Source organism: Oryzias latipes, chromosome 21 (assembly GCF_002234675.1).
Source record: "Oryzias latipes chromosome 21, ASM223467v1".
In the NCBI taxonomy this organism is placed as follows: domain Eukaryota; kingdom Metazoa; phylum Chordata; class Actinopteri; order Beloniformes; family Adrianichthyidae; genus Oryzias; species Oryzias latipes.
The window spans coordinates 106,154-128,758 of NC_019879.2; the positions used below are offsets into that span (position 1 = coordinate 106,154).

General features: G+C 52.4%; 1 protein-coding gene across 1 annotated transcript in view; it reads right to left on the bottom strand.

Moving 5' to 3' along the window:
- Positions 1–8,247, bottom strand: part of plcl1 (phospholipase C like 1 (inactive)) — a 79,211-nt gene extending 70,964 nt beyond the window's left edge. The window contains exon 1 of the mRNA XM_023950517.1: positions 7,320–8,247. Coding sequence (XP_023806285.1) covers positions 7,320–7,475 — 156 coding nt within the window. The 5' untranslated portion in view covers positions 7,476–8,247. The remainder of the gene's footprint in view (positions 1–7,319) is intronic.
- Between the last annotated feature and the right edge of the window lie 14,358 nt (positions 8,248–22,605).

Here is a 22,605-nt window from a genome sequence, read left to right on the forward strand (position 1 = left end):
TGAACACACGGTTCACGTCGGCAGCATGCATGTATCTCCACCCCCACGTGCACGTGCACGTGCACACTGCCACACTCCCTGTCTGCTTCATCCCTCCTCCTTACCCACAGTGTATTGATGGACAGATTTTTTCTCGCTCATCTTAGTGTCAGATTTTCACCTTTTATGTAACATTCGTCTTTCCAGCAGATCTGGTATAATTGTTACAGCTTAAATTAATAACTTATTCAAATCAGTGCTTGTATCCCCCACCTTTTCACCTTTCTTCCTTTTACTCTCTTCCACCCTCCCCTCACATTCTTCCCCCTCTCCCTCCCCACACACACTAAATGTAACAAATAAATAAAAAATAATACGACAAAAAGGGGTTTATACAAATCTACACTCTAGTTTCTTGAAGCTATATAACCTCTTTTTGTGATAGTAAAACCTGTCCAACACAAAAAGCCTTCAGCTCTGATCTGTTTGCTCAGCTGTTGGACAGAACAAGTTAAAAAGGAGAAAAAAAAAAAAAAAAAAGAAAACAGTGTGCTCACAGTGAGCTACTTTTAAACAGATTTACTCCCCACTACACGAGTAGTTGGGGGGGGGGGGGGGTTCAGGGGTGTTGGGATTAGCCAGGAGATTGGGGTTGCCATGGCAGCCAGCGAGCGCCGTTCCAGGGATCTTCACCGGTCCCGCTGAAGCAGCCGACGCTGGCAGCTGCGCAGGATTCCCGCCCTCTGAAGGCGGACCAGTCCAACAGACGACAGGAATGACGGCCGCGGTTCTGCTGCGGACCCGAACCCCCATTTAAAAGAAGCTTATCCATGAGAGCAATGATCAACCTGGGAATTGACTCCGCCCACAAACATCCTCGGCCAGAGGTAAACATCCCACTGCCTGTGCTGCAGCTTTGTTCTGTGTGAGGAAGCTGGAGCATCAAACCCACGCAGGCCTGAGGAGGACATGCAACCTCCACTCAGAGAACCCAGCTGGGATTTGAACCACCACCTTCTCACTGAGCCAAGAGTGCTGACCACTATCCCACCCTGATAAAGAAGTGACGCTGTAAAAAGAACAGGAGCAATGATTCAGTTCACCAAATCCTTGATTCATATCATTTGTGGTTGTTGATCCGATTCAAAGTTGATATTTGTTCATTTAGAATGATAATGATAATGATAATGATATGGATCGATTTGGTGAACAACCTCCTTCAGACAAACCGATCTGTTTGGATCATTGGATTATAAACCGATTTATGAATTGATAATCGTTATAGCCAAGGTACAAAAAATAAAAATCACCACAATATGTGGGACCTACCAATGAGGAGACACATGCTGATGAGCAGAACAGAGTAAAGTGGGGGGAGCACACACCAAAGACTGCCCCCCAATACACAACAATCGTCTTCTGGTTGAACCATCGACTGGATGTCAGAACTGGACTAAGTGAGTGAAAACGGTTTACTTCCTATTCCAACCAAATTAAGCCACTTCAGCACTTTGGAACGCCAGAGGGGAGGGGTCACTCCGTCCAGTTCTCATCTACAGTCAATGGTTTGAACAACGAGAGTAAAGCCAAAGCACAGATGTCCTGTTGAAGCCTGCAGACGAGCTTCTGCTGCTCCTGCTGGTGGACACCAAGCTAGAAATGTTCCTGTGACTTTGTCTTCAGTTTGAAACCACAGCTTTTCTGTTTCAAAATAAAAAGCCAGGAACTCTTTTCTTCTCTAAAAGCTTTTTTCTTTAACATGGCCTTCAAATATGAAAGAAGTCGTTTCATCTGGTTTAGATTGATGTAGTTGGTAAAACATTGAAATGATTTGTAATAACTTTATTAAATAAGAGGGGCTGTATGTTTATTGACAATGTCTGGCTCAAAAGACGACCTTCCTATACTGACGCCTAACTTGACCCTCTTTGGCAGAAGTCTGTACAGCCCTGGTCTAACCAGTCTCCCCGCCATGGAGGAAAAGGTTGGAGTGTTTGGTAAGAGGCGTGTGCTGCTCGGTAACACGATGGCGGTCCTTTCTAACCGACCGACTGAACGCCACTGACCAGGAAACCTGACTGACAAACACAAAACACCTGCTTCAGAGTCCACAGGTGAGCCTCAGCTGAGCTCCAACACGCCTCACTCAGACCTGCTGTGGTTCCGAAAGGCGGCTCCAAACAGAAGCAGAACTGATGGGTGATGCTACCGGCACACCGCTTTCACTGCAAAGCAGTTTGAGTCCCCTCTATGTGTGCTGTCAATCAAGGAGAGGAAGCCGGCCTGTTATCTGCACAAACATTCAGGAAAAACCGTTAGAAACACGGCAGCCACTGGTCTTTGAATCCATCGTTCAAACGGTAAATCTTCTCTGCAGACCTTGAGGCACCAGAGTGAAGGTCAGAGCGAGTCCCCTCGTCCTTCATCATAACTCAGACACGAGCGCTGTCACGTGCATTCCTTCAGGCACGTGCAGACACATTCTTCAGAAAAAAATCTGTAGAACCTGCTGGGCTGCAGCAGAAAGTTATGGAGGAGATGGAAGAAAAATCCTTCTTCTCAAATAAAAGAAGTGCAATCAAAACATTTTCAAAGACTCCTTCAGATTTGAGCTCAACACAGCGGAGGAGAGGAGCGAAACGGAAGAATGAACGTTACAGTTTCAACCACTTTGAGTCTTCTGTGAGCCAGGAAGAGGAGCAGCACCCAAGGAAAGATCCTCCTTCTGGTCTGACGTCACAAGAGAAAGATTTAAGAAATTGGATGATATTTTTAAGCCCTTATGAGCAGACTTTTTAATGATAACTGTGTGTGTGTGTGTGGAGGGTGGGGGTCAAATAAAAACGCAAAGGCTCCGGTTGGATAGACGGACAGATGGATGGATGGATGGATGGATGGATGGACGGATGGCTGACTGGGACGGTTGGATGGATGGATGGATGGATGGATGGATGGATGGATGGATGGATGGATGGATGGATGGATGGATGGATGGATGGACGGATGGATGGCTGACTGGGACGGTTGGATGGATGGATGGATGGATGGATGGCTGACTGGGACGGTTGGATGGATGGATGGATGGATGGACGGACGGTTGGATGGATGGACGGATGGCTGACTGGGACGGTTGGATGGCACTCCTCTTCCTCCCACAGGTACAGACAGGTCCTCTGATTACCATCTCAGGCATTCCTGCCGCCGTTTTTCCTCTCATCCGTCCCCTAAACCTGATGTTATCGTAGGAACCGTGATGACGGCGTTCTCGAGCTCCACATGTTTTTCTGTCCTCATTCTGACCTCCAGGTCCACCTGTCTGTCCTGACCCTGCTGGGTCCTCAGAGATCTGGGAAGTTCTCCCCCAGAAGAATTAGAGGATCATGAAGAATGTCTCCAAATGGAAGCAGAGATTAGGAGTGTTTGTGTCTCACAGAGACCCGCTGCTGAAACGTGACGCCTGACTGTTATGTAAGCAGCTTTGCTGCTGGGAGGTGAGGAGGTGTCTTTTTCTCCACGTTTCTATTTTTGCGCTCAGTGAGGCTGTGAGACGGACTCTCACGGAGAGGTGTGAACAATGACAAGTGTGTGCAGCGTGGAGCCTCCTGACCAGCAGCTGCCATCCCTTCCCCACCGAGATGAGGCACCAGGAGCCGAGCGCCGCCGGGAGACACGGGCTCCTCTGAGACAAACGCAGCGCCACAAGGGACGCATTGTTCCTCCGTCTGACCCGCCTGACGGGCACAAACACGCTGCGCTCACCGCCGGCGCGGACGGCGTGGAGATGGAACCGAGCGAGACCAACAGCCCAGATTGGAGGACTTCAGATGGGAAAGAAGGCTAGGTCGGACAACTGTCCACATGGAGCTCTAAGGAGGCCAAAAATAAACTCCTATCAAACATAAACACGGTTCCCACTGCAGCCTTCTCTGGAAATTCCAGTACTTTCTGGGATGACCGGCCCACTGCAGTTTGATCCAGTTTCACGGCTATTGGTCGCTCCATCCCAGCAGGAACTGGGAAGCACCTGAGGGAAAACCGTCTAGCCAGAACTCATCAAGAAGGACCCTCTGTGGTCCATTTCCATCTGTTGGGTTTTCCTGTCAGTCATGTGACCCGGTGAAAGCAGCCCAAGACGGCAGCAGAACATCAGCTTCCTTTATCAAGAACGTCAAACAATGAAAAGAAACACATCTAGAGTTCTTTGATCCATGTCCAGCTTCTGCAGAACTCTTCCACAGCTGGACTTCTTTCCCCAAACCACCCAGAACATGACAGTACACAGAGTCGTTCCTGTTCCTGACCCAGATGATGGACTAGGCTGGAATCTGGAGGAAGATTAAAGGACAGAACCAACTGCTGCTGCTGCTTCTTAGCTTTAGGATGGTGGAGCTGGAGATCAGCGTAGATATAGATGTATGTAGATAAACAAAAGCCAAATGTCCCTAGAGCTGCTCTCACTTTTAAAAAGACTGTTTATGTCTTTGCTGATCTAGTTAGAGTACATCTGGACAGAAAAATCCTTAAAGAAAGCGATGGCGTTCAAACCCCGTGTTCTTGTTGGATAAAGTAAATGAGTCTCCATCCTCCTCCTCTCTGGGTTTTCTGCTCCTTCTCCTCTGAGATCTCTGACACAACAACGGTCACTTTTCTAAATCACGGAGGTCTCAGCCTTCAGTAAACTACAGACTTAGATGGAGGTTCTGCAGCTGCAGAGTTCCAGCTCTGCATCGGTCAGTAAAAGCCTCATCCTGGACCACCAGGAGCTCCTGGTTGATCCGTGCGTCTCAGCCTCATGTCTGCTGCTACCTTGAGACTCTGCAGGCTAACTGCAGACGGTCGACTGGGGAACATGAGCCGATGTTGGTGCTGACATGGAGGCGGTGTCGGCGTCTGTGTTTGTCTGTCTCCTCATTCCTGCATCCTGAAGCAGCAGCACAGCAGAAACTACTCAGGAAGGAAGTTATTTCTGGCACCAGAGGTCAGGAGGTGAACGGCTGCTGGAGCCGTTCTCAGAGCTGGACGGACTCAAAGGCCTCCCTGCTGAACCTGAGAACAAAACATGAACATGAGGACCAGGTCCCGGCAGAGTCCTGCAGGAACACTGCTCCACACTCCACCTCAGGTCCTGCTTCCCTCAGCAGACAGACGTTCTGGGAATCATTCAGGTTCTCCAGTGTTTCTATCTCTCTGGATCCTCTCCTGATCCCCTCATTATCGCTGAACTAACAAACCAAAAAAGGAGAGCGGAGGCACCGGGAGAAAGGACCGGGAGAAGGCACCGGGAGAAAGGACCGGGAGAAGGCACCGGGAGAAAGGACCGGGAGAAAGGACCGGGAGAAAGGACCGGGAGAAAGGACCGGGAGAAGCCAAACACCATGAGAAAGCCCACTGTGGAGCCGTCAGGAGGAACCAGAGTTTTCATCTGCCTCAAATCTGAAGTCAGCGTGACACCTGGAGCCATGACTATAACTCCATGACGGTAATGCATGAGTGCATGGGAGTGGGCACACGTGCACTGCACCGTGCGTGGGAGTGTGCACACGTGCACGGCCTTGTGCTTGCAGTGGATTCAGAGAAAGGAGAATTGCTTGATTAATAGCTGGGACTGAATCAATCATTTCTGCAAACACTTAGAAAACCTGCCAGATTCATGAAGTCTGCGTCCAAACTGATCCCGCCCACCAGCAGCCTGTCAGCCCCCCCCCCCTGCTAATGACAGCCAGCAGAGGAGCCTCATTCACACGTCAAGCCACACTCTTCTGCTCACAGGCTGGGCTCTGGGGTCGCCGTCTTCACCTCTGAGGCTCAGGGGAGGGGACCAACTGTCCAAAGTAAGACCCCGTCCCCAAAGTTAACCGGAGGTCTCGGGTGAAGTTGGCCTTTGCCTTAACCATGAACCTCAAAGTGAGGGGGGGGTGGAGGTTGGTTAATGTTCTGATGGTGGTTCTGGTCCATCCGTCCATCCCCAGAACTTGGGCTCTGTGCTCAACGGGACCCTGCAAATGCCCCCCCCCCATCAAACCAGCTGGTTTCCATCTGGGTCAGGGGGAGACCTTACAAGAACAGTGTTACACCCCCACCCCCACGGGTGACCAGAAGAGCATAAATGAATATAAACTCTTAGATTGTAAATGTGGTTCATCTCACCCCTGAGAGGAGCTCACACAGCAAACATGCGTGAACACGGCTGTTACACGTGACATCATGAGCAGCGGCGTGCGGCTTAGAGAGGATGGTATTTAGGTTTCTGGGAGTTCCTGGATCATCTAAAGGCCCTCACAGAGCGCCCTCTAAAGGCCTCCAGCCCTGTCCCTGACGCACAGAGATTCCTCCAGTTTCTCCGGCTGTTTCAGGTCAGATCCAGCAGTTTCACTCTGAGAAACGTAGCTCTTCAAACATTTGATAGATGGGGAGCCTCTGCCTGTCTGAGAAACTATCAGCTGCACTTTAACACACAAGCTTTGCAGCAAAGTGCTTTGGAGAAAATCCTGTTTGCCTTTTTATTGTAAGAACATTTTTAGGAGTTTTCCAGCTGGTTGGGGGCCGATGGTCAGGAGAGGGGGCAACAAAAGTGATGGAGGAAGACAGAAGCTGGTATGAACTGGGACATCTCAACCTGTGCCGGCCTCTTATGCCTTTTCTAAAGAAAACCCGGCAAACTAAAGCACCAGACTGTCAGAATAAATGTCAAAACTGTAGTTTGACTTCAAAGCTTCATGAGAAACATCCGTCCTTTGTTCACTCATCACAGGACGGAGAAAAGACACTAAATGCATCAGTTCCTGCTGAACAGAACCTTCAGAACAGACACTAGGAACAAAGACAGACCAGACTGCAACCTTACGGCATTTAGGCTCCGCCCAAAACCTGCAGCCTGTCTGGAATCAGAGGAGTTGGTGTGTGAAGGATGAAGAAATCTGCTTCTTTGTTCAGCTTCACCTGAGATCCAGACACCTGTGGTGAAGCTGGTCTGTTGACAGAAAGGTCAAAGGTCTCCAAACACAATCCTCCTCCTGGATCTGCAACCTGAGAGGCTGCAGGATGTGGGTCAGCGGGTCAGACAGAAGCAAGCACGGCTCGGCTCGGCTCAACTTCTAGTCCGAGTCCTCTTCGGAACCATCTTAGACTCTAAGCGCCATAAAAGGACAAAGTGACCCGTTTGGTTGATCCTGGTCTGAGGTTGAGCTCAGACTCAGGTCCGGACTCTGGACTTCAGGAGTGATGGAAGTTCCTGGACCAGAACCTGCGCGTCATGAAGGTTAGGGAGTCTGCGCCTCCCTGACCGGAAGACTCGCTTGTGGGTGGGGGTGGGGGGCTACACCGGAAGAAAGCCGACTTACCTTGATGATGCTGCTCCGGCGGGGGGCCGCCTTCACCGCCTCCAGCAGGACGGCGTCGGGGTCCGGTCCGATCACGCCGCTCCTGCGGCCGCGGGACGCTCTCGGCGGGACGGAGTCCGGCGCCGCGTCGCCCGCGCTCTCCTCGCGCTCACACATGTCGGGATGAACTGGAACGGCGGCTTTGGAACGGGCGGGGGGAGATGTTACTGAAGAGGTCGGGTCTGACCCGGATAAAGTTCAGCCGCCATTAGGTCCGAAGCGGGAAGAATCGAGCCGTCGGTGTCACCGATGAGAGGCAGACTTTGGATCCGATGTGGCTGCGGGTCTCCGACCTCCGGACCCGAGTCTGCTGCTTCGGGGACAGGAAGTGGACTGTGCGCTCCGGGGACGCGCAACAAGTCTGAGCGGTTCTCCAGCACGTTAAGACATCCAGACGCGCGCGGAGCGTCGGTGCGCCGAGACGCGCGCCTGCAAACAAACGTCTGAATCAGACGATGCGCCTCTGACAGCCGCGTGCGTGCGTGTTTGCGTGCGTGCGTGCGTGCCCACACGAGCCCGCGCAGGCAGCGCCAGCAGAGAGCGGGTTCCGACCCGACGACAGTCCACTCCAGACGCGCGCGGAGGCACAGCTGACAGCCGCGTCGCCTCCTTTTATCCGCTCTAGCTCCTCCCACTTTTACGAAAGAGCGCGCTGCAGCCAATGCGCGCGAACACGTGAAGGCGATGGGAACCTCAGAAGCTGGAGGGTCGCAGCAAACCGCAGACGTCCCGGTATTCCTCCGTGAAGGAATTGGGAAAAGAGCCCCCCACCCCGTAGACCCCGAGAGAAGCCCGCGCGCTGCTCAGGGAAGAAAAACCGACACCTTCACGGGGAGAGGTCAAAGGAGAATGACCCACACACACTGACCTTCTGCCCCCTACCCCATCCTCTGTGGGTGGAGGCAGCCCCCAGCAGTGGGGGGTACAGACCCGGTGCTAGATGGGGGCTGCCCATCCACCAATGATCCCCCTCAGCCAGACTCTCCTGGATTTACCCCTGTCTCGCTCTCTCCTGGACCCCCACGAGGCAGGGGGTAGTTGCCTGGACTATGATGTGGGGGGGTTCTTTGGAGGCCTGGTTCATGACTAGGGGGGTAAGAAAACACGGACCACGTCCCTCCTGTTGTCAAGTCTTTCCAGGCTACCGTCCCTGTAGAACTGGTTCAAAGTGGTTGGTTCCAAATTATTCTGAAAATTCTATTTAAGATGCAAAAAGTTCAAAGTCTTAGTTTTTCAATGAAACTTGTGGAGATGTTGCGTCTCTGCTCTTTGGATCAATGCCATCCATCCCAGACACCTGTGAAAAGAAGTTTGCAGGTGAGTTCAAGTAAAGGAAAAACGAAAGCAGGACGTTCCACATGATGAAGCAGAGCAACATGGAAGAAAAGAAGAACAGACGTCTCTGCTGCTGCAAAGCCGGAAATACTTAGACGAGGAATGAAAACCGTGGATCTTTCACCCAAACATGATCATGATCATAGACTAGGAAGGGATTTGTGATCCAGAAACACACGGGTTGGCCCCATCCTCCCTGACGATGTGGCCCCCATCCTTCCTGATAGTGTGGCCCCATCTTCTCTGATGGCATGGCCCCATCCTCCCTGATGTTGTGTGGCCCCCATCCTCCCTGACGATGTAGCCCCCATCCTCCCTGATGGTGTGGCCCCCATCCTCCCTGACGATGTGGCCCCCATCCTTCCTAATAGTGTGGCCCCCATCCTCCCTGATGGTGTGGCCCCCATCCTCCCTGATAGTGTGGCCCCCATCCTCCCTGAAGGTGTGGCCCCCCATCCTTCCTGATGGTGTGGCCCCCATCCTCCCTGATGGTGTGGCCCCCATCCTCCCTGATAGTTTGGCCCCCATCCTCCCTGACGGTGTGGCCCCCATCCTCCCTGACGGTGTGGCCCCCATCCTCCCTGACGATGTGGCCCCTACCCTCCTGATGGTGTGGCCCCCATCCTCCCTGACGGTGTGGCCCCCATCCTCCCTGACGATGTGGCCCCTACCCTCCTGATGGTGTGGCCCCCATCCTCCCTGACGGTGTGGCCCCCATCCTCCCTGACGGTGTGGCCCCCATCCTCCCTGACGATGTGGCCCCTACCCTCCTGAAGGTGTGGCCCCCATCCTCCCTGACGATGCGGCCCCCATCCTTCCTGATAGTGTGGCCCCATCCTCCCTGACGATGTGGCCCCCATCCTTCCTGATGGTGTGGCCCCCATCCTCCCTGACGGTGTGGCCTCTACCCTCCCGATGGTGTGGCCCCCATCTTCCCTGACGATGTGACCCCCATCCTCTCTGATGGCGTGGCCCCATCCTCCCTGATGTTGTGTGGCCCCCATCCTCCCTGACGATGTAGCCCCAATCCTCCCTGATGGTGTGACCCCCATCCTCCCTGACGATGTGGCCCCCATCCTCCCTGACGATGTGGCCCCCATCCTTCCTAATAGTGTGGCCCCCATCCTCCCTGATGGTGTGGCCCCCATCCTCCCTGACGGTGTGGCCCCCCATCCTTCCTGATGGTGTGGCCCCCATCCTCCCTGATGGTGTGGCCCCCATCCTCCCTGATGGTGTGGCCCCCATCCTCCCTGATAGTTTGGCCCCCATCCTCCCTGACGGTGTGGGCCCCATCCTCCCTGACGATGTGGCCCCTACCCTCCTGACGGTGTGGCCCCCATCCTCCCTGACGATGTGGCCCCTACCCTCCTGATGGTGTGGCCCCCATCCTCCCTGACGGTGTGGCCCCCATCCTCCCTGACGGTGTGGCCCCCATCCTCCCTGACGATGTGGCCCCCATCCTTCCTGATGGTGTGGCCCCATCCTCCCTGACGATGTGGCCCCCATCCTCCCTGACGGTGTTGCCTCTACCCTCCTGATGGTGTGGCCCCCATCCTCCATGATAGTGTGGCCCCCATCCTCCCTGACGGTGTGGCCCCCCATCCTCCCTGATGGTGTGGCCCCCATCCTCCCTGATGGTGTGGCCCCCATCCTCCCTGACGATATGGCCCCCATCCTTCCTAATAGTGTGGCCCCCATCCTCCCTGATGGTGTGGCCCCCATCCTCCCTGACGGTGTGGCCCCCCATCCTTCCTGATGGTGTGGCCCCCATCCTCCCTGACGGTGTGGCCCCCATCCTTCCTGACGATGTGGCCCCCATCCTCCCTGACGGTGTGGCCCCCATCCTTCCTGACGGTGTGGCCCCCATCCTCCCTGACGGTGTGGCCCCCATCCTCCCTGATGGTGTGGCCCCCATCCTCCCTGATAGTTTGGCCCCCATCCTCCCTGATGGTGTGGCCCCCATCCTCCCTGACGGTGTGGCCCCCATCTTCCCTGACGGTGTGGCCCCTACCCTCCTGATGGTGTGGCCCCCATCCTCCCTGACAGTGTGGCCCCCATCCTCCTTGACGGTGTGGCCCCCATCCTCCCTGATAGTGTGGCCCCCATCCTCCCTGACGGTGTGGCCCCCATCCTCCCTGACGATGTGGCCCCTACCCTCCTGATGGTGTGGCCCCCATCCTCCCTGACGGTGTGGCCCCCCATCCTTCCTGATGGTGTGGCCCCATCCTCCCTGACGATGTGGCCCCCATCCTTCCTGATGGTGTGGCCCCCATCCTCCCTGACGGTGTGGCCTCTACCCTCCCGATGGTGTGGCCCCCATCTTCCCTGACGGTGTGGCCCCCATCCTCCTTGACGGTGTGGCCCCCATCCTCCCTGACAGTGTGGCCCCCATCCTCCTTGACGGTGTGGCCCCCATCCTCCCTGATAGTGTGGCCCCCATCCTCCCTGACGGTGTGGCCCCCATCCTCCCTGACGATGTGGCCCCTACCCTCCTGATGGTGTGGCCCCCATCCTCCCTGACGATGCGGCCCCCATCCTTCCTGATGGTGTGGCCCCATCCTCCCTGACGATGTGGCCCCCATCCTTCCTGATGGTGTGGCCCCCATCCTCCCTGACGGTGTGGCCTCTACCCTCCCGATGGTGTGGCCCCCATCCTCCCTGACGATGTGGCCCCCATCCTTCCTGATGGTGTGGCCCCCATCCTCCCTGACGGTGTGGCCTCTACCCTCCCGATGGTGTGGCCCCCATCCTCCCTGACGGTGTGGCCCCCATCCTTCCTGATGGTGTGGCCCCCATCCTCCCTGATGGTGTGGCCTCTACCCTCCCGATGGTGTGGCCCCCATCCTCCCTGATGGTGTGGCCTCTCCCCTCCCGATGGTGTGGCCCCCATCCTCCCTGACGGTGTGGCCCCCATCCTTCCTGATGGTGTGGCCTCTACCCTCCCGATGGTGTGGCCCCCATCCTTCCTGATGGTGTGGCCCCCATCCTCCCTGACGGTGTGGCCTCTACCCTCCCGATGGTGTGGCCCCCATCCTCCCTGACGGTGTGGCCCCCATCCTTCCTGATGGTGTGGCCCCCATCCTCCCTGACGGTGTGGCCTCTACCCTCCCGATGGTGTGGCCCCCATCCTCCCTGACGGTGTGGCCCCCATCCTCCCTGACGGTGTGGCCTCTACCCTCCCGATGGTGTGGCCCCCATCCTCCCTGACGGTGTGGCCCCCATCCTCCCTGATGGTGTGGCCTCTACCCTCCCGATGGTGTGGCCCCCATCCTCCCTGATGGTGTGGCCTCTACCCTCCCGATGGTGTGGCCCCCATCCTCCCTGATGGTGTGGCCTCTACCCTCCCGATGGTGTGGCCCCCATCCTTCCTGATGGTGTGGCCCCCATCCTCCCTGACGGTGTGGCCTCTCCCCTCCCGATGGTGTGGCCCCCATCCTCCCTGACGGTGTGGCCCCCATCCTTCCTGACGGTGTGGCCCCCATCCTCCCTGACGGTGTGGCCCCCATCCTTCCTGATGGTGTGGCCCCCATCCTTCCTGACCTCAACCCTTGTGAGAACCTGTGGAGAATCCTCAATCCAAAAATCTATGAGGGTGGGGGGCAGGTCCCATCCAATCAGCTCTGGGGGCTGTTCTGACATCCTGCAGAGAAATTCAAGCAGAAACTCCAAAAAGTCCGGAGTTCAAAGGATGAAAAATGTGAAGCTGCTCAGAAATCAGAGCTGCTGTTCAGATGGAGCTGAACTCTGAAGATGTCAGTCATTCATGTGGAACAGTAGATCTGAAGGGTTTTAGTTTGTTCAATAATATTTCATATTTACTCCAACGGTCAGTGACTCTCATTTGCATGGGGGCTGTTCATCCCCACATTAAGAGGCCCCAGAGGACCCAGCAGCATGAGATCTGAACCGGGTCAGAACCAAAAACCTCAGATTCCCTCTAACCTGTAACTTTACTCTCTTCTGCTCTTTAATGACCGTTTCATTAAATCATGTTTCTTTGTGATGTTTGTTTTTGTCGTCCTTCACACTAATGTGTTGGTTTTGTGTTAAACCTGCAGCTGAAAAACACAATCAGACCTGATGTGAATGACTGCTGTTGATGCAAACCTGCAGAGCTGTGGGGGGGCAGAAGGTTCATGGGTTTGGGGCTGGACACTGGAGCACAGCAGGGGGGGTGTCTGCTGTAAATCAAATCCAATCAAACTGTGTTGGTAAATCACACAAAGCGCTGTGCAAAGGACAAACATTTCCCAATTTAAAAAACCGAGAGCAAAACAAAAACCTTCACACACACACACACACACACACACACACAAACAGACACAAACACACACAAGTTGTAATAAAACATAAAATGATTCATTTAAAAAGATGTAAAGTGAAACTCTGGCTTGATAATGAAGCAGGAAAAGGTTGTTTTGGGGAACCGTCCACACTGGTCCATACTGCACCCCCTCCCCATACTGCTGCAAAGAGCCAGACCCCCCCACCGCAAAGACCCTGTTTACTGAGAACGTCCCCACTGGTGTGGAGGATCTTCATGAGGAAATCATGGAGTGAGAACCACATGGAGAAGGAATGAAGTAAATGAAACTAATGAATCACTGGATCAATAAACACACAGAAAACTGCAGGATCCAGATTCCAGCTGTGAGTGGAAAACTCTAGTTTGCTTTGAAGTGGGGAGGGGGGCAGTTTGGACCTTGGATCCGGGACGTGTGGAATGTCAGCGGCTGGTGAGCCTATTAGCACATGACACTTGTAGCTCGCACCTCCATGGGAGTGGGAGGGGCCAGGCTTCTGCTTTACAGGCAAGAAATTCCCCATCTTCATGTTTTTGGACCCCCCAGAACAGAAAATCCCAGAAAAGGACTGAGGACGGTGTCATCCAACGGTCTCCCCCCGCTAACAGACCTGAAGGAGCTTTAAATTAATCACCACACGTTGCATTCAGCTGTGATCCATGCCCCCCTCCCTCTGGGACAGCTCTGTTGGAGGGAAATGCCCCCCTCCTTCTGTTCTTTTCATATCCTTCATGACAGGCAGAGCACCGTTGTTTTGGGGCGGGGGTACCATCAGAACGAGCTCAGACCAGGAAGGTAATGCTACTTCATCTTCACCATGCTGACCTTTGACCTGCAGGATTCCCAAAACCCCCGTCTTCATTCCCGCTGTGGCCAGGTGGGACGGCGTGGAGCTAAAGTCATCGTCACACCGAGCTGAACCAAAGTCCAGGTCCCACTTTTGTCCTGGTGTTCTGTTCGGTCCAAAGCAGAGTTCAGGTGAACTTTTCCTAACAGATCCGAGGAAAGCAGCTGAACAGAACATAGAACCACAGAATCCCACTGGACTGAATGTGGTTCTTGATGTCAGCTCCATCCAGGAACATTTAGAGAAGCCTTTCTGGTAGAAACTACAGACGCAGGTCGCAGTAGAGGAAGGAGGAGCCTGTTTTTCTCAGAGACATCCACGCCGTTTGCAGAGCGTCGGTAACTCTAGCTGTCCGGCTTCAGGCCTCGATGTGACCGTCAGAATCCGGCGTGAGGTCATGAGGTCATGGAATGAATGCTTCTGCCTCATTGGCTCCCTCTGGACTGCTTATGCCGACACCAAACCCAAACGGCTGAAGGCCCGTCACTGGCTCAACGCCTCATGCTGTCTGCATTAAAGAGCTGAAGTGTAACTTCTGAATTTTTCTGAAGGCTTCTTGCTAGTTTGTCAGAATGAGATGAAGTGTCTAGAACAGGAAGAATGATCATCAGCGTTAATCATCAGATTACAGCTCTCCTCCTCCTAGAGCTCCTTCACTTAAACTGGTTCCAGCAGGTTTACAGGCAAAATGCATCAAGGAAAAACAACCGTAACGCTGAAATGATTAATCCAAAAGGCTTTTGGATTCATCGTTACACCCCCAAGTGCTGAGAGATTGACAGGGTCAAAGGTCATAGAGAGTAGAGTAAAACTGCCTCTGGAGTTTTTCCTGTGTCATATTTAATGTCAGACGTTCCACAGCAAGCAGTCTGAGTGGAATGACTAAAACTGAGAAAAGGAACTTCTGAATCATCGACTGATTGCTCGACGTTCACCTTGAAGATGACAGGAAGAACACCTGTTGGCCTGGAAGCGTCCAAAAACATGCTTCACAGGTTCACTGGTTCCTCTAAAAGTCCCTGGGTGTGAATGTGAGCATGCATGGGTGTGTGATCAGTGGAGACTGGCAATCTGTCCAGGATGTCCCCCGCCTACGCCTGCGAGGGGCTGGATAGGCTCCAGCAGCCCTGTGACCCTAAAGGGACAAACGGGTTTAGAAGATGGATGAGTGAAGGAGGAGCAGCTTCAGGGAAACTACCCTGAGGGGGGAGCTGCAGGCTGCAGACCAACTGATGGAGGTACAGGAAGGTAGAGATGGAGAGACAAGGTGAGGGAGCTGATCCATCCCCCTGTGCAGACGCAGACGCAGACGCTGCAGGAGGAGCTGCAACAGTCTGCATCTCATGTACAATCACTGTGAAGCAACGACGTCTAGTGAAAACACCTGGAAGGTTGAATTCCTCTCATGATGCCAAACAGTTATCCTTTGGGTTTCTGCAGCACCCATGATCGGCTGAAATGATGCAGCACATGTGGACCGTTTGCTGCACATGTGGACCGTTTGCTGCACATGTGGACCGTTTGCTGCACATGTGGACCGTTTGCTGCACATGTGGACCGTTTGCAGCACATGTGGACCGTTTGCTGCACATGTGGACCGTTTGCTGCACATGTGGACCGTTTGCTGCACATGTGGACCGTTTGCAGCACATGTGGACCGTTTGCTGCACATGTGGACCGTTTGCAGCACATGTGGACCGTTTGCTGCACATGTGGACCGTTTGCTGCACATGTGGACCGTTTGCTGCACATGTGGACCGTTTGCAGCACATGTGGACCGTTTGCTGCACATGTGGACCGTTTGCTGCACATGTGGACCGTTTGCTGCACATGTGGACCGTTTGCTGCACATGTAGACCGTTTGCAGCACATGTGGACCGTTTGCAGCACATGTGGACCGTTTGCTGCACATGTGGACCGTTTGCTGCACATGTGGACCGTTTGCAGCACATGTGGACCGTTTGCTGCACATGTGGACCGTTTGCAGCACATGTGGACCGTTTGCTGCACATGTGGACCGTTTGCTGCACATGTGGACCGTTTGCAGCACATGTGGACCGTTTGCTGCACATGTGGACCGTTTGCTGCACATGTAGACCGTTTGCAGCACATGTGGACCGTTTGCTGCACATGTGGACCGTTTGCTGCACATGTGGACCGTTTGCTGCACATGTAGACCGTTTGCAGCACATGTGGACCGTTTGCTGCACATGTGGACCGTTTGCAGCACATGTGGACCGTTTGCAGCACATGTGGACCGTTTGCAGCACATGTGGACCGTTTGCAGCACATGTGGACCGTTTGCTGCACATGTAGACCGTTTGCTGCACATGTGGACCGTTTGCAGCACATGTGGACCGTTTGCTGCACATGTGGACCGTTTGCAGCACATGTGGACCGTTTGCTGCACATGTAGACCGTTTGCTGCACATGTGGACCGTTTGCAGCACATGTGGACCGTTTGCTGCACATGTGGACCGTTTGCAGCACATGTGGACCGTTTGCAGCACATGTGGACCGTTTGCAGCACATGTGGACCGTTTGCAGCACATGTGGACCGTTTGCAGCACATGTGGACCGTTTGCTGCACATGTAGACCGTTTGCTGCACATGTGGACCGTTTGCAGCACATGTGGACCGTTTGCAGCACATGTGGACCGTTTGCAGCACATGTGGACCGTTTGCTGCACATGTAGACCGTTTGCTGCACATGTGGACCGTTTGCAGCACATGTGGACCGTTTGCTGCACATGTGGACCGTTTGCAGCACATGTGGACCGTTTGCAGCACATGTGGACCGTTTGCAGCACATGTGGACCGTTTGCTGCACATGTGGACCGTTTGCTGCACATGTGGACCGTTTGCTGCACATGTGGACCGTTTGCAGCACATGTGGACCGTTTGCTGCACATGTGGACCGTTTGCAGCACATGTGGACCGTTTGCTGCACATGTGGACCGTTTGCTGCACATGTGGACCGTTTGCTGCACATGTGGACCGTTTGCTGCACATGTGGACCGTTTGCTGCACATGTGGACCGTTTGCTGCACATGTGGACCGTTTGCAGCACATGTGGACCGTTTGCTGCACATGTGGACCGTTTGCAGCACATGTGGACCGTTTGCTGCACATGTGGACCGTTTGCTGCACATGTGGACCGTTTGCTGCACATGTGGACCGTTTGCTGCACATGTGGACCGTTTGCTGCACATGTGGACCGTTTGCTGCACATGTAGACCGTTTGCAGCACATGTGGACCGTTTGCTGCACATGTGGACCGTTTGCTGCACATGTGGACCGTTTGCAGCACATGTGGACCGTTTGCAGCACATGTGGACCGTTTGCAGCACATGTGGACCGTTTGCAGCACATGTGCTTCTCTGTCTTTTTCTTCAGTCCTGGTTGTCTGCATTGATTCTCTGTGTGACCCCTGAAAGCAGCTGGATGAAGGTCACGGTTCCAGCCTCGTCTCACTAGCATAACCACGGCCTTGGCCGTCTGTGTCGCTAAAGCCTTTTGGGAAGCCAGGCAGGCAGGAGCCTCTGAGCGGGACGGACAGAGGGTCCCGTCTTCTTCAAGGTAAATCCCCCCACAAGACTCGAAGCAGCAGATCTGCTTCAATCACAGCTCTGACGCCAGTAAATGTGAGGACAGGAACCACACCAGAACCTGCTCCAGGGGATTCAGACTCCAAAGTTTGAGTGAACCGGATGTGTCAGTTGTTGGTCATCCAAACATTTTCTGTGTTGAGTTCGTTAGAGCCGTTAGATCTGAAACCTTCCATTTGATATTCATGACAACACCTGGAATAAAACTAAGCTTTAGAGAAACTAAAGGTGGTCACATGGCTCCAGGGGAAAACAAGCAAAATAAAGACGTTGGAGCATCTGCAGCTGACTGTAGATGAAGGGAGGGTTTTGAACCAGCACCTCCTCAGGTGGATGATGTCGTTCCTGCCAGTGTTGGATCAGAAAAATGAAGGTATCCGGGCCCAGAGCGAGCGAGCATCCATCCAAAGTGATCATCCTGATGGACCATCCTGATCCAACTCCTATGGTGGGGGTCGAAGACAGAACCCTGGGTGTCCTGCAACAGGTGAACAGAAGCTCCGCCTCCTTCCTGATGGCGAAACACATGTTGGTCAAACGTTTGGTTCAGCTTTTTATGCAAAAGTTGTTTCTCTCCAAAATAAAACACAAAAAAAAAAAACCACTGGAGGTGGCATGGCCTGGCATAGAATAGAATAGAATAGAACAGAATAGAATAGAATAGAATAGAATAGAATAGAATAGAATAGAATAGAATAGAATAGAATAGATAATAGAGCAGAACAGAATGTGCTGTGAAAGCTGTTTGCTCAGAGTGACTCACACTGACCCTGACTGCAGCCCATACCATCACACCTCCACCTCACAGTGTAGAGTCATTTTTACACCTTTCTGGTGCTGAGCAGAGATTCTGTGATGAACCAAAGGTCTGAACCTGTTCATCCACTTTGAGCTTTTGGCTAACCTCAGCCTTTTAGAAACACCAGCAGATTCTAAGTTACTTTATGTTTCAAGTTGTTTATTGGACATTATTGATAATGGATATGAAAACGTTCCTGTTTAAATGTCAACAGAGTTGATGTCTGAGCCTCGTCTGCTCTCTCCCATTAATGCTCCTGTGGGGAATTCTGTCCAGTTATTCCAGGAAAACAGTAAATGCATCATTTCTAATGAACATTGTTCCACTTCCTCCCAGCATGTCTTATTGGACATGTTTGTAGAAGATGCTGCATGGAAGTTCTTGATCAATAAAGTAAAAGACATTTATTTTAGGATTATTTACCAGCTAAAATGTTGATTCAAAATAGATTGAGATGAAACATTGATACTCTCTAGTTTTTGCTGCTATTCCCCGGAAACAGTCATCCATCTTTTCTGGTATTGTCCTCATATTAAAGTGTTTTGGCGGAAGATTTGTGATTTCATTCATGACCAAATTGATGCTTGTTTTGTTTTATTCTGGAAGATGTTTTGTTGGGTCTTCTATCAAAGAATTTACTGAAGGACTCTGGGTTACTTTAAATCTCTGGCTCATTTTGGACAATTTTCATATCCACAACATTTTCTGGACCAAAACCTTGTTTCAGTTTTTATATTAATAGTATTTGTAATTCTGAGAAGCAAAAAGTGATCAAATCTCTGTCTGTATGTGAAATATTCAATACTTTGTCCTAAAACCTTGACTTTTTTCTATTTTAATTCTTGCTTTTTTCACATATGTGTGTTTTATATTTGCAATTGCGTTCTTGTTGCAAACCTGAATGTGAATTTATGCAAAATGGCATCATAAAGTTTATTTTAAAGAAAAAATTTTAACAGTTTTCATTCACTCCAACCGCCACCAGCACCGGGCGCGTGCACACGGACAAGCGCCACCAGCACCGGGCGCGTGCACACGGACAAGCGCCACCAGCACCGGGCGCGTGCACACGGACAAGCGCCACCAGCACCGGGCGCGTGCACACGGACCCAAACTTAATGCTCAGATGTTCATTCTGATCAATATTCTTATTGGATCAGTGTTCCATCTGCAGACACAGGAAGGACACTTTCGTGGAAGTTGCGTGTTTTTTTCACGGAACAGCTGGGCGCGTGGCGTGACCGTGTCATTCACCTCTGAACATCCAGTTCAGTCCTGCCTGATGAGCAGCTTCTGGCCGAGCAGAAGAGGATATTCCGGTACATTCAAGATTACGGATTACCTCCTCCAGGAGGTGGGGGGGGGGGGGGGGGGGGCATCCTCACATCCCTTCGTTGGAGTTTTTGATCCAGAACTTTCCGTCTTTGTCATGTCAGGGTTCAGGAGCTGTGCTGCTGCCCCGCCACTAGATGGCGGCAGAACTGAACCTTCCGGTTGAAGCACAGAGGTCACCGGTTTGACTCACGTTAGAAACGTTGATGTTTTTAAACATCCGGTTCTGTCTGAGGCCTCCTGTTGTTTCTGGTTCTGTTGCTCTGAACAACAAAAAGCTCATGAATGCCGGGGGGGGGGGGGGGGGGGGGCAAGGATCCTTTCTAGTCATGTATGTGGTGGAGTTTGCTGTGGCGGGTTTACAGGGATTGTAGTGGGGGGGGGGGGGGGGGGGGGGCGAAAACCATCAAATGAAACCAGTACATGTTCCACAAATGTGTCAAACTATGAAGACAAAAACCTGAAAGTCATTTCAATGAAAATAACAGGCTTCATCAAAGCGCCACTAGATGGCGCTCTGAAGCTAAACTCGTCTTTTGTGACTTTCTGGCTTATTGCAAATTGAAGAATGCTTCATCTCACCATCATCAAAAACTTTCATAAAAATAACACTCAGCCAAGGAAACAACACGCTAAAAACAGGCATGTTTACAGAACATGGGACTCTCCAAAAACTTAAACTAAAGCGCTAAAGTAACAACAGTGTCTTTCAATGAAAACAACAGGAGAAACAAGTTCCATCCATGTGACGCACAGCAGCCTCAACAACCCAGAAAAACCATGTTTGGAATGATTTCACTCAAGTCACGTGACCCACAAGGAATGCTGGGTAATGTAGCCACATAGAATAGCAGGGACTTTGCTACAGTGGTGGCTAGCAGTGCCTGGATTCTGCACTAAGCTGTGCTTCTGAATCCAGGATCTGAGAGTGATGTCAGAGGGAAGCGGCGTTCATGAGGACACGCCAACGTTTCTCCACTTCTAAGGAACCAGGTGGAAATCGACATTCAGAACTGGAAATGACTGAAGTCAAAACACAAAAATGGACACAACCTCACAGCATTTCAGCTCTGACACTGATGCTCAGCACCCGGGCTGTTGGCAGCAGTCCCCCCGCCGTGACGGGCGCCAAACGAACACCACTGTGTGTCCGTGAAAACAACCAACCCAGAGCATGGCGGCTTTTTTCTGAGGGACCAGCATCGTCCGAGTTTGGAGCAAATCCAGACAAAAGTCTTTCCTAAAACACAAACACACACTTCAGCTGGGCTCCGGCCTCTCAGCACACAACCATCAGCCGACTCCTCTTGATCTCTGATTGGCTGTTCACAGCTTCTTACAAATGTTTTCAGTTTCCAAACATTTATGGATTTCTTGCCAAAAGGATGTGAGTCCCAGATGACATGGTTGGCTTCAGATGAGCCACATAACCTCCAACAGCTTGATGTCTCTTTTGTGGGGGGGTGATAAAGAATCTATGCTTTTCCCTCCAAATTCATGTTTTCATTTTCATGAACTTGACCTTCAGGGCGTGGCAGGAAAACATCACATATATGTGTGAGAACACACGGCTGCAGAATTCTGGATTTTCAGATTCAACCCTTTGCCGTCTGCATCCCTACGGTTCTCACATTTTGGTGAACCTCGGCTCCCAAAGTTTGATTTTGGTTCTTCCCTGAGGGTTTACTTCAATGGAGGTTCTGTGTTTGGCCCGTGTCCTGCATGTGGATCAGAGGGAAGTCACTGCACCAGAACCGAAGCCGGAAGACGTGGGGTGGAGGAACTGTTGGAGGAGCCGGCGTCCTCCGTCCCGCTCTGCAGCTTTTTGAGTGAGGGGCTTCCGCTGCGTCCTGGGGGGGGGGGGGGGTTAGCATCTGCAGTGGTTTCCTGTTGATGTTTGGACTCTTCTTTCAACTCTGTTTCCAGCTTCCAGCAGGTCCAGTTCCTGCTGCAGCCTCCAGACTGACAGTGTTACAGTGTTTCCAAGTGTGGCTGTAAAATGTGTGTGTGGGGGGGGGGGGGGGGGGCTATAACTACAAGAACTTGTGTTGATGATGTGATGAGGAAAGCTCAGACTTTTCAAGTTTGTATAATTTCTCTCCATTAAACTGTGACACGACCGAGCCGGCCTGAACACCCCCTTTGCTGTAGAGTCTAGAAACCAAGCAGGGGGGGCCCAGACGGTCTTTGGTGGGACCACCAGATACTGTGAGTTACTGCAACCATGTAGAGGCATTCTACTGTATTTCCATGTGCCAGTACCAAGTGTGGATACATCCGGAGGGTTGGGAATGTCCATGCCAGAACCAAAGCCAGATCACATCATTGAACAGAACAGAACTGATCCCTCAGAGGAGAAACTCCCCCAATATGGACACTGGTTTCAGTTCAACCAAATAAGGTCCGACAGACAGAAAAGCACACACAGGTCAAGGTCATTCATCCAGTCCATGTGTTTGGTGGTTTAGTGCGGGCTTTCGACCACATCCCCCGTGTTGTCCTGTAGAGGGCGCTCTGGTAGTGTGGGGTCCAGGGAGCCTTACTGAAGGCTGTCCGGTCTCTGTATGAGCGGAACAAGAGCTTGGTTCACAGCCGGCATCAAGTCTGACCTGTTCCCGGTGCACGTTGGAGCGGCTCTTCCTCAAGCTCCTCAGACCCCAGGTGCTGCACGCTGAGGACCCCCTACAGTTCGCCTACCAGGCAGAGGTTGGAGTAGAGGATGCCATCCTCTACCTCCTGCACAGAGCCCACTCGCATCTGGACAAGGGAAAGGGCACTGTGAGGATTACTTTCCTGGGGCCTCATTTATAAAGGTTGCGTACGCACAAAAGAAGGCGTACGCCACTCTCTACGCAATAGTTGAGATTTATAAAAAGCAAACTTGACGGGAAAATGTGCGGTCCTTCATTCAAGCTCTGACCCAGGCGTACGCACAAAAACGGGTGAAATGAGAAACGGCGACACCGTCGGCAGATGGAAGAAACACGTGAAAGTGAAAATGACAATCCTGCCTCTCAGAAAT